This window comes from Dermacentor variabilis, chromosome 1 (assembly GCF_050947875.1).
Source record: "Dermacentor variabilis isolate Ectoservices chromosome 1, ASM5094787v1, whole genome shotgun sequence".
Taxonomy (NCBI): domain Eukaryota; kingdom Metazoa; phylum Arthropoda; class Arachnida; order Ixodida; family Ixodidae; genus Dermacentor; species Dermacentor variabilis.
In genome coordinates this window covers 265,537,583-265,550,398 of record NC_134568.1, presented here as the reverse complement: position 1 = coordinate 265,550,398, position 12,816 = coordinate 265,537,583, and the positions used below count along the sequence as shown (strand labels likewise).

The following is a 12,816-nucleotide window of genomic DNA, read 5'->3' as shown; positions in this document are numbered from 1 at the left end:
TCAATTATTCTCACAGTCGCGTGCCTGTCATATGTCATGATAAGCACACCAATCAAGCAAGCGTAAGCGGGCATGTGCCAGCTTGTTGTGTTTCGGTACAGCTTCGGTGCTGGTGCTGAGCCGTGCTCTGGTGCTCCCTGAAGGGCTGCAGAAGATAGCAAGATAGCGCCAGCCTTTCCGTTCTCACAACGAACCACTCTTAGGTTACGGTGCTGATGCTGTGACACTTCATTTCTTATTCTCGCCATGTCTGCAGTGGTGTCCGGTTGTCAGTAGGCACATGTTTTTCAAGGTATGTCGGCAGTTTGTTTTTGCTTTCTTCTCTTTTATGCCGGTAATGGGTGTTTAGCATGGGTCGAAGAGCTGATACACAATGCAAATGCACAACAGTTTCGGCAGTACCCTTCAAGGGATGTCAGCAGTGTTTCTTGTCAGAATAGTATTAAACTGAGCCAATTGGTGCATAGCTCAGACAAGTTTGCAACAGCTGAACTGCAACCCAAAACAAACGGCGATAGACAAGTGATGTTCTTATCTGTCTCCCTTTGTCCCATGTTTCAGTTCAGCTTCTCATACTCGTCTTAGTCTTTCTTGTACTGTGCTTCTTACAATCTGCAGGTTTCGTACACAACGGCACAATGGTTTCAGTGGTTCTGGCACATGTTTTCAATAGTGGTGCTCAATGTTGTGAGGTAGTCACCGTTCATGCATTGCTTTCGTTCTGTCTGCTGGTGGAGGTCTTTTGTAATAAGGGCTGTCTGTAGAGCTAAGTGATCTTTTGCGTACTTTGTTGCACCTCTGTACGTTTACATAGCTCCGGTGTATAGCGCGCAGTATTACATGCTTGTATCATTTGTAGGCACAAGGCATGAACTTTAACGTGTTATTGAACAGTCAATATTTTTGCACATTATACAAAGCTTCGCTGTGCTCTACTGCTTGCAAGGACAAAATTAATTCAGTGGTACTATTTAACCAGATGCCTCAGATCTGCTTCCATGATAAAGGAGATGCTATAGCTGTAGATTTCTACTCTGGGATTTTAACCTAATCACTGAATTTATAGAAGCTGAAAACCAGTTAGGTTAAGTGTCTTAAGCTACTTTGTATGTCTTACCCCCCTAATTAAGAAATGTGCCTTAAAGGGACCCTGAAACGATTTTGACGATTTTCTACAAACGTACTGAGTCGTTAGAGTAGGTCCTTCTGATCATTAATTGACACATCTAAGTGCTCCGCGTAAAGCATGTAATTTATTACAAGGTTTTAAAAATGCACATCGCTGCCGATCGCAGCACACTGCTCGGCGGAATTTTAAGCCGCCCCTACCCATATGACGGAAATCACTCATATGACGTCAGTGGGCCGAGCTAGTCGATTGGCTGACCAGGGCGCGTGATCGATAATTTTTCCAACTTTATGGTAAACAAATGATGTTCATAATAGTTGGAATGTTAGTTCATTTGTTTTTATAAAAAGAAAGTAACATAAAGAGAATGCACAAAAACAATTTTTCAGTACACTTAAGCACTTCCGGCACACAGCAAGTGTCGTCTGCTTGTGTTACAACGTACTCCATTTTGACGAGAGCTCCACGGTCAGAGTTGGTCTGTCTTTTAGCAAGCACTATGATTCGACTTTGTTGCCTTGTGGACTGCAAACGTAGCGACTGGCAATATGTCAAGCTGTGACATCGTGTCCCTCTGCAAGGCAGCTTACGAGCGAACTGGCTGCTGCGCATCGGACTGCCGCTATCCGATCGGCGCCAGAATTTGCACGTTTGTGGCTGTCACTTTACACCGGAAGATTACTAACGCAATAGCGTTTCGCGAGTCCGGTATTAGGGCAAACGCAAGCGCAAGAGGACAGGGTCTGGCCGCTTGACTGTGCCGTAACGGGACGAGCAGAAGCGCAAATGTGAATGGCATACTCTATGGTGAATGGTGTGCACGGTGCAGCCACCTGGTGGCACAAAGCTAAACCATACACAGTAGCAGTAACGAAGTGTATTCTTCTTTGCTGCTCTGGTGTGTATTTTTCGCAGGAGTGTAATCATCCACACATTGTTTTTTATAAACGTTTAAAATGTTTTACACTTGAGTAGAGCAATATTAGCGCTTTATTTGGTTGGTCAAGCGCTGCGCCAACAAGTGGCTGAACCGTGCAGACCGATCAGGCCGCTCATGTACGTCTACGCTAAAGTTCCTTCATCAGCTTGAGCTTGAGCCCTCGCTTGCGGTCTAAGGCCAAGTGGCTTGAGGAGAGGTTTCGCGCGGGTGGGGTTGGGCTCCAAAACAACCGGAAGTGGACGATGTGATGTCGCATCGTGACGCAGAACCAGTGAAGGCGGAGCTTCGTCCTGATCACTCGGCGAACGAGTTGAGGAGGAAAAGCATGGCTAGGGAGGAGAGTAACTTTTAATCACTTGTAGCTCCATTAATACGTAACGCTTCACTTAAACTGTGGTGCGAATGTTCTACTTAAGCTGTACCCTACGCGTCTACAAAATTTGTCCAAACCGTTTCAGGGGCCCTTTAACTAGAAGCCTACGCTTGATTTGGTCAAGATAAAGCCTGATGAGAATGTGCCCAAGGAAAGGCAATGAGTGTCTTGGACACTTTCACACATGTCGTTATAGTGACAAAGTCAAGCATGAGCTTCAAGTATGGGTGAATATCTGATTGCAGGGTAAGTAATAAGCTATGTGTTTGCATAGTTGTAAAGATTCTGTCCTTTTTCATGTTTAGGATGCTCAAGCCAGCCAGCAAGAGAGCGGTCTTCCAAGTATGATTCGCCCTCCAGCCCCACATAGCATTGTAACATGTGCCTTTAGGAGTGCTGACAAATTTTCTTCCTCTTTCCAAACTGGTAGTGGTCTAACATCTAATTACGGTAATAACTAAAAGGCTAAACCTATCTTCAGCGTACAAAAATAATGTTTCCTCTGAAATGGCAACTTTAAGATGAGCACTCACTGCAACATGTTTCCTTGGTAGTACTGCTGCGGGGGCCAATGCAATTAACCACTGTTGCTATGTTGAGGCCGGTGTATGAACACCAACCAGATAACGCTACAGAGATGCAGATGTAGCAGCTCATCTCCAGCGTTGGCTGAATCAATGCTTTGGCCTTTTGTGGCACCTGACTGCATTATAAGTAGTGCTGTATGTTTTCAAGTCAGTGGGGGAATATGGCATAGGGTCTAGGAATAGCAGAGGAGACTTATTAGTAGAGTTTGCAGGACAGAATAATATGTGGATAATGAATACCTTTTTCAGCAAGCGGGATAGCCGAAAGTGGATGTGGAGGAGCCCAAGTGGCGACGCTAGAAATGAAATAGACCTTATACTCTGCGCTAACCCTCGCATCATACAAGATGCGGACGTGCTCGGCAAGTTGCACTGCAGTGACCATAGGATGGTAAGAACTCGAATTAGCCTAGACTTGAGAAGGGTATGGAAGAAACTGGTAAATAAGAAGCCGATCAATGAGCTAGCGGTAAGAGGGAAAATAGAGGAATTCCAGATCAAGCTACAGAACAGGTATTCGGCTTTAACTCAGCAAGAGGACCTTAGTTTTGATGCAATGAACGACAGCCTTATGGGCATCATTAAGGAGCGTGCAATAGAAGTCAGTGTAAACTCAGTAAGACAGGATACCAGTAAGCTATCGCAGGAGGTGAAAGATCTGATCAAGAAACGCCAATGTATGAAAGCCTCTAACCCTACAGCTAGAATAAAACTGGCAGAACTTTCCAAGTTAATCAACAAGCGTAAGACAGCTGAAATAAGGAAGTATAATATGGATACAATTGAACATGCTCTCAGGAACGGAGGAAGCCTAAAAGCAGTGAAGGAGAAACTAGGAATAGGCAAAAATCAGGTGTACGCGTTAAGAGACAAAGTTGGCAATATCATTACTGATATGGATGAGATAGTTCAAGCGGCTGAGGAGCTCTATTGAGATTTATACAGTACTAGGGGCACCCACGACGATAATGGGAGAGAATAGTCTAGAGGAATTTGAAATCCCATAAGTAACGCCGGAAGAAGTAAAGAAAGCCTTGGGAGCAATGCGAAGGGGGACGGCAGCAGCTGGGGAGGATCAGGTAACAGCACATTTGTTTAAGGATGGTGGGCAGATTGTTCTAAAAAAACTGGCCACCCTGTATACGCAATGCCTCATGACGTCGAGCGTACCAGAATCTTGGAAGAACGCTAACATAATCCTAATCCATAAGAAATGGGACGCCAAAGACTTGAAAAATTATAGACCGATCAGCTTACTGTCCGTTGCCTACAAAGTATTTACTAAGGTAATCGCAAATAGAAACAAGAACACCTTAGACTTCTGTCAACCAAAGGACCAGGCAGGATTTCGTAAAGGCTACTCAACAATAGACCATATTCACACTATTAATCAGGTGATAGAGAAATGTGCGGAATATAACCAACCCTTATATATAGCTTTCATTGATTCCGAGAAAGTGTTTGATTCTGTCAAAACCTCAGCAGTCAAGTAGGCATCACAGAATCAGGGTGTAGACGAGCCGTATGTAAAAATACTGAAAGATATCTATAGCGGCTCCACAGCCACCGTAGTCCTCCATAAAGAAAGCAACAAAATCCCAATAAAGAAAGGAGTCAGGCAGGGAGATACGATCTCTCCAATGCTATTCACAGCATGTTTACAGGAGGTATTCAGAGACCTGGATTGGGAAGAATTGGGGATAAGAGTTAATGGAGAATACGTTAGTAACTTGCGATTCGCTTATGATATTGCCTTGCTTAGTAATTCAGGGGACCAATTGCAATGCATGCTCACTGACCTGGAGAGGCAAAGCAGAAGGGTGGGTCTAAAAATTAATCTGTAGAAAACTAAAGTAATGTTTAACATTCTCGGAAGAGAACAGCAGTTTACGATAGGTAGCGAGGCACTGGAAGTGGTAAGGGAATACATCTACTTAGGGCAGGTAGTGGCCGTGGATTGAGATCATGAGACTGAAATAATCAGAAGAATAAGAATGGGCTGGGGTGCATTTGGCAGGCATTCTCAGATCATGAACAGCAGGTTGCCATTATCCCTCAAGAGAAAAGTGTATAACAGCTGTGTCTTACCAGTACTCACATGTGGAGCGGAAACCTGGAAGCTTACGAAAAAGGTTCTACTTAAATTGAGGACGACACAATGAGCTATGGAAAGAAGAATTATGGGTGTAATGTTAAGGGATAAGAAAAGAGCAGATTGGGTGAGGGAACAAACGCGAGTTAATGACATCTTAGTTGAAATAAAGAAAAAGAAATGGGCATGGGCAGGACATGTAATGAGGAGGGAAGATAACCGATGGTCATTAAGGGTTACGGACTGGATTCCAAGGGAAGGGAAGCGTAGCAGGGGGCGGAAGAAAGTTACCGTGGGCAGATGAGATTAAGAAGTTTGCAGGGCCAACATGGTCACAATTAGTACATGACCGGGGTTGTTGGAGAAGTTTGGGAGAGGCCTTTGCCCTGCAGGGGCGTAACCAGGCTAATGATGATGATGATGACGACGACGACGTTTTCAAAAATGTGACAAATGTAGAACCCTGTTACCTAGTATCAGGCTGAGTGTACGGAAAGCATTGAGACGGTTTAAAAGGAAAGGACTGATTTGATACCGCTACAAGTGGCTCAGCACTCTCAGCTGCATGGTATGGCCTGGTGCCACTGCACTTGGTTGACTAGTGCATACCAAGTGTGCTGTGGTACCAGGTAATCACTAAGTGCAATTACATTGACATTCCTTATGATCCACGAATCTATGCACGAACTGGCTGTAGTCTCACTTGCATGGAAATATGATATAATTATTCTTCTCGAATAATTTATAGAGCGTACCGTGGTTGTACTTGGACTGCATGCTTACTTATTCGAGGAAATGAGGCAAAAATTAAGATACTTCCTCATTAGAACAGTCTTCATTTCTAAGAGAGAACAGTATGTTAAAATAAGTTTTTTTATGCAGCAGCTGTGTTCCAAATATTCCTCCTTTATGGAGAAGCTAATTTGGCCCCCTTTTGCTACAGGGGGTTGCCTGCTTCTCTTATATAATTTATCATTGTGCTAACATATTGATGGTTTTCAGATTGTTTTTCCTATAGGATATATTGCTGTTTTGGGCCTTCAGCTGTTGCTCTCCTTTATGTTTCACTACAATGTTTCTACTGTTCCTTTTTTCATGATTATATTGCGCTTAGTGTTACACTGACGATTTTAAGTGAAGGCCAGGACGTGGACATACTTGCACTACGTACGTCCACGTCCTGTCCTTCACTTAAAATCGTAAGCGTAACACTAAGCGCAATATAATTATGAACGTCCACCAACTAGCCCCCTTCATTGCTTTATTTTTTCTTTTGCTAAATACAGGGCTAGTGAAATAGTGATTTGATGTTTCCATATGTGAATTCTGCTTTTGTTTTTGTTCATGAGAAATTAATTGTCATAATGTACCCTCTGTGTTTTATTTTACTGGAGAGAATGCAGCTAACACTGTGCTGTTGCTCACCTAAGAAATAATTTTTTTTATGAGAGAAGTGTTCCTTTTCAAGCATTGCTTTTACTGTATTATTTTATTTATCCTTTAGTATGTTTATGCTTAGCTGTTATGTAAAAATGATATTTCTGTATTGGTTCGTGTGTTAAGTACTCATTGTGCCTTTCAGAAACCAAGAGATCGCATTATGTTGTATTTTTAGTGTTCACTTTATTTTCATGAGACAGCTGCAGTCTACCATTATTTCACTACAAATATTGTGTACATCATTACGTACTTATCAAACGGTTGATACCAATAAAAGGTTTCACAATAAAAAGGCTGGTGGTGACAACTTGAATTTCTCTTCGCTTAGTAATAGTGGCACTTTGATTTGTTGTCCCAAACAGTCCAGGACTGTCCGAGAAGCTGCGTATGCCAATAATCATTGGCTGTAATAGCGTCTCAAGCAATCTGGGGTAGGCTGGGACAACAAATTGAAGAGGCCCAGTGCATCCATGCGTGAAGAATAAAAGAAACAGCCAAAAATTGTATAATGTATGTCCTGTGGATGTAAGTGTGGTTAATATGATTATCCATTAGATGTAGTAAATATCTATTGGATGTTGTGGATATCTATTAGATGTAATAAGTACATCTACAGGATGTTGTGGATGTCTATTAGATGTTACATATATCCAGCGCTGACATCCCCACAACGTACCACTTACATGTTCTGGATGCATTTGCGATGATCCATAGTACATCCATGCAACGTTTTCTGGATAAATCTGGATATCTAATGGACGTACTGAATCTCCAAGGTGTACTATATTATGCGCATCTAATGGATGTATCTGGCTATCTGGGATAATGCCATGAGCTTGAGTTTGTTGCTGTCTTTTTTCAACGTTGCAAGTGGCCATAGCAACTTCGGCCTTTCCAAGTCAAATCCGAAGCCTAAAATCAAAATGACGCTTGACCCTGCTTATCTTTCAGTGCATACATGTTGGTTAGTCCTATGCCAAGTTTCTTTCTCACCGATTTCAGGCTGCGTCCATTTTTTATGGCTTCTTCAGTCTTTCTCATTTTATAGTTTCGAATATCCCTTATTTTCGCCTTGTTGATCAGTTTTGACAGTTCCGTGACTTATATCTTATCTCTTGAGTTGGACACTTTCATTCTTTGTCGTTTCTTTATTAGGTCCTTTGCTACTTGGGAAAGCTTGCCTACTGGTTGCCTTGGTGCCTTGCCTCCCATTTCAATTGCTGCCTATGATGCCAGCCTAGTTACGGTTTCATTCATTACCTCTGTCATCTTCATCTCTCTGTTCTAAGGCTGCATATCTGTTTGCAAGTGCCAGCCTGAATTTGTCTGCTTTTACCCTTACTGCGTCTAGGTTGGCCTGTTTCTTCTTGACCAATTTTACTCTTTCTCTCTTCAAATTGAGGTGAATCCTAGCCTTCACTAACCTATGATCACTGCACTTTACCCTACCTATCACTTATACATCCTGCACTATGCTGGGATTGGCTGAAAGTATAAAATCAATTTCATTTCTTGTTTCACCATTAGCGCCTTTCCAAGTCCACTTTCTGTTGTACACTTCCTAAAAAATGTGTTCATTATTCGAAGCTTCTTCCTTTCTGTGAATTCTACCAGCATCTCCCCTCTAGCGTTCCTAGAATTGACGCCGTAGTTGCCAATTGCTTGTTCACCAGCCTGCTTTTTCTCCACTTTTGCATTGAAGTCGCCCATTAGTACGGTATGCTGAGTTTGCACTTTTCTCATCGCTAATTGAACATCTTCATAAAACTGATCTACTTCATCGTCATCGTGAGTGGATGTTGGAGTGTAGGCCTATACTACCTTTAATCTAACCTTTTATTAATTTTGATTAAGACTACTGCTACCCTCTCACTAATGCTGTAGAATTCGTCAATGTTGCCTGCTATGTCTTTATCAATTAGGAATCCTGCCCCATATTGCTTCTTATATGGGAGACCTCTATAGCAGAGGACATGGTCGTTAGTCATCAATGTATAAGCCTCACCAGTTCTTCTAATCTCACTAAGGCCAATGATATCCCAAACAATGTCTGATAGTTCCTTAAAGAGTCCTTCTAAGCTAGCCTCACTCGACAGAGTTCAGGTGTTAAAGGTTGCCAGGGTCAGTTTATATATAAGGCATGTATATAGGGCCTGTATATATATATATATATATATATATATATATATATATATATATATATATATATATATATATATATATATATATATATATATATATATATATATATATATATATATATATATATATATAGTAGTGAGAGAGAATAATTAACAATTTTATGTTGTCGAATATTTGTTTGTTTGAATAGAAGGGTTAAAAATAGTTATTAAAGTTTACAGGAAGAGAGAGAGAGAGATGCAAGCGGTGACTGTTCCAAATGATTCTGCTGCAAGGAAGCCATGACAACTACAGAGAGAAACCGGTTGCTGAGCAAACACATAAAGTAACTCTAATTTTTGCTCAATAATTTCCAGTCATTTCCAGACTCGCCTTTAAGCAGCTTCCGAATTTGTTTTATCAGTTTAGGCAGAATATTTTATTATTTGAACAATCTAATCACATTTGCATCAACAATGTGCAGTTCTCAACCACAGGGTGAGTATAAAATACCACATAATGACATTACTGTTTCTCACATAGTGCAACATAAGTTCTCCACCCTCCCTTGCAATTCTTAATTTCACAAAACAAAAAACACACCTAAGCCCACTGCAAGCAATTAATACGTCCACATGTCCTACTTGGTACTTGACCAAATGTCATCACGTTTAGCACGCAAGGCATCAAGGTTAATCTTTAATGTCTATATTCAAACCTATGTAATAATTGAAACATAAAAATTATATTTGATTAGGACACCACAGCCATGTACAGTTGGCAATGAACAAACTGCAAAAATTGAGCACACGGCCTCTGGTGGATTCTAAGCTACATGATGGCATGGTAAAATTTTTTCACTGAAGGGTAATTTGTACTGAAAGGAATGAAATTGCATATGCTACTTGTATGTTTAAGACCATCCTACTAAATGTGCATTCTTCATCACAACAGAGAATGTATCGAAGTGGATGTACTCACACCATTACATTTTGTTTGTTGCCAACTGTACATTAACCACATTGCTATCCTGTTTAAAAGTACTGATTAAAAGGTTTGTGAACAATTTTTCATACAAAAATTGCATTCACAGAGTTTAGAATGCTGCATTATAAGTGTGCTTGGGAAAACCAAAAGGATCCAATATTTTTAAAAAAAATTAATTTATGGGGTATTACAAGCCAAAACCACGACCTGATTTTGAGGCACGCTATAGTGGGGGACTCCAGAAATTTTGACCACCTGAGGTTCTTTAACGTGCACCTAAATCTAAGTACATGGGTGTTTTCGCATTTCAATCCCATCCGTGGCCAGAATTCGATCCTGCGACCTTGTGCTTAGCATCCCAACACCATAGCCACTAGGCAACCATAGCGGGTAGTATTCAATATGCAGACAGCAGCAAACTATAAGAATGTTGCAGGTCAGCTGTTAAGAATTATTTTGCCATGAATAAAAAGGAAAACTTACTTTGTTTTCGAAAACTACTGTTGTAGTCACAAGCACGAAGCAAACTTGAGTTAGGTAGAAAGTAAGCATGATCATTTCTGGCATAGAAGTAGCGTTTTCCACCAAATTTCCCATCTCCTGCTCCAATTGGATTATCCTAAAAAAAAACAAGATTGCAATATGTTATTTGTGTGGGGACACATAAAAGGAAGTTACCATGTTTCTTGCATCATTTCTTTAGTGAGAGGATCACACCAACCCCGCTGTTGCAGCTTATGATGCTAGATAAGTAAAACGAGTTGTGGAAGAATCTGTGAGATGGACGAAGGTTCATGTACGAAAAGAAGTTATCGTCCACCCAAATGCAGCAGGACGCTATAAAGAAATCCTTTGTAGCAAGGATAATCTCTGAAAAAGAAAATCTATAAAAGAAAGCATTTGATGTGACAAATCAAAGATTTGTAGTTACCTTTGTGGCATCATGGATGAATGACACTCTTTCAAGAATCTATCTCTACCATGCAAATTTCCATAGAACTGTTCGTTGATCAGTGTTCCCATGTTCAGTTGGTAAAGAGACTGCTATGCACAGGCAATGGTCCTGAGTCCTTCCACAGGAATCATTTGGCTGATTAATATTTATGCACTTAAAGTTGTCAATTAATTTGACACCATGCTGCTAGCCTCCTAGTTAACAGTTATAGTCCCCCCTCCCTCCCCTCCCTGTTTATTTTATTTTTTTTCTGGGAGTGGGGGGGGGGGGCAATGCAGCTGCGAAGTAGTGGTACAGCACCCATCTGGTAACTTCAGGGCTTTTGGTCTGAACCCAATAAATGATGAGAATTTCTTATTATTTTACATTGCTGACACATTCAAGTATCGTGTTATGTGACATGATGTTATGTGCGTGATGTTACAGAGATAGCCAGATTCTGAGCTCAAAACTGCTTAGTGCAGTAAAATTTACTACCATGGTCCATGCACCACTGATTAGACCAAGTTGAGAGAATCCTAAGCCGCAAAGGCCTATCGATCAGTTTTGACTAAAGTCACAAACTGCATTAATGAATTCACAAATGTCGTCTGTAATTTTTCCAGACAAATTGCACCTTAGCCCATTGCAAGCACTTAAAATGTCCATATATCCCATTTGGTACTTTATGGCTAGTGGCCAATGTCATCCTTTTAAGTATAAAAGGCATCAAATCAATCTTTAGTATCATCCTTTAAAGTCAAGTTGTTGAGAGAATCATGCACTGCAAGGGCCTATCGATCAGTTTTGACTAAATTTACAAACTGCATTAATGAATGCACAAATTTCATTACCATCACTCATTCCTTTAGTTCTCGAAGAACACCTGCATCATAAGAGCAGCGCTTCATTATATATTTTAAAAAGTTGGCTCCACACAATGGTAAATTGCCAGCCATTTAATATTAAACTTAGAAAACACATCAGGAAATACTCAAACACCATTACAGCTACAATTAAATATGTGAAACAATATTACTTTAGACAGATAGTGAAAAATGGGAACAGCACAAGATGAAACTGACAGTGATAAATCAATTTTTTTTAAGTGATAACTGCCACACACCATTTAACAAAAACACCAAACAAAAATGCAAACTCTATTGTGACTGACATCGTAAATGCCTATACCAAATGCTTTGCTGCTACTTGCAGTTCTCAAAAAGATCATTAAGTGCCCAGTAAGAATCAGAGCTAGCATTCTTTTTATCTGCACCCTACATATGCTGATCATTTTTTACATTAAGGCAACTTAACATGATATAGATTTGGTTCACCAATCTCAGGTCAAATCAGTTTATGTCTTATCACCTACTTCAGCTGACATGGTCAACTAAATCTTTGTAACTGGTGCATTTTCTAGTGCACCGAAGAAGGCCAAAGATCTGCATATCTATATTATTTTGACAGCCACCTAATGCCAGATCCTGAGAGGAGCAGGTTTCCTGGTGTACCTTAATATAGCACCCAAAATTTAATCTTCATGCACAATCACTTGTTTGAAATCTTTGTTTTGGAATCTGTGTTGTCATCAAAGTGGGCCTCATATTTTCAGCTGCACATCATACACATTTGTAGTTATATGTTTTAGCTTCTTGGAACAAATATTTCACGCATCATAAGGTGTCAGCAACGAAATGTCTGGACGAACCAAACAGTCAATGAATTTAAGTGTATAATTGAATGATGCAGACGAAAATATGCTGCCTTGCCGTCAAATTCCAGTCAGAATTCAGAATCAGAATCAGAATCCAGTCAGAGGTAAGAACAAAACCTTATTTTGAAGCTAGAGTATAAGTGCAGGCCACTATATGTAACAACTTCACCTTTTGCAAGCTTACTTAAAATGACATTGGTGCAGAACTTTCAGTGAAAGAAAGCCATCATTCAGTCCTGCTGGCTGTGTGTGCTTTTGTCAACATCAATATATTGCTCCCTCGAGCCTTTCAAGCCCTCATGGATTCCCCATATTCTCAATCTTTGCAATCTACTACTGTAGACAGTATACTCATGTTCTTGCTTGTCTGTCTGTATGTCTGTCCGTGTGTATGAGTACACGTTTGTGGGTAGGGGGCTTAAGTGAAATGCCCCTGTCATACTTTCAAGCAACTTGGTGATGCCAAACACTCCTCCAGAACTGTCTCAGGAGGAAA

General features: G+C 40.7%; 1 protein-coding gene across 8 annotated transcripts in view; it reads right to left on the bottom strand.

Moving 5' to 3' along the window:
* The window catches only part of LOC142564066 (ranBP-type and C3HC4-type zinc finger-containing protein 1-like), a 97,902-nt gene that overhangs the window by 67,340 nt on the left and 17,746 nt on the right, over positions 1 to 12,816 (bottom strand). For all 8 annotated transcript variants that reach the window (XM_075674916.1, XM_075674924.1, XM_075674901.1 and 5 more), the window contains one exon: positions 10,153 to 10,288. In XM_075674916.1, coding sequence (XP_075531031.1) covers positions 10,153 to 10,288 — 136 coding nt within the window. The remainder of the gene's footprint in view (positions 1 to 10,152; positions 10,289 to 12,816) is intronic.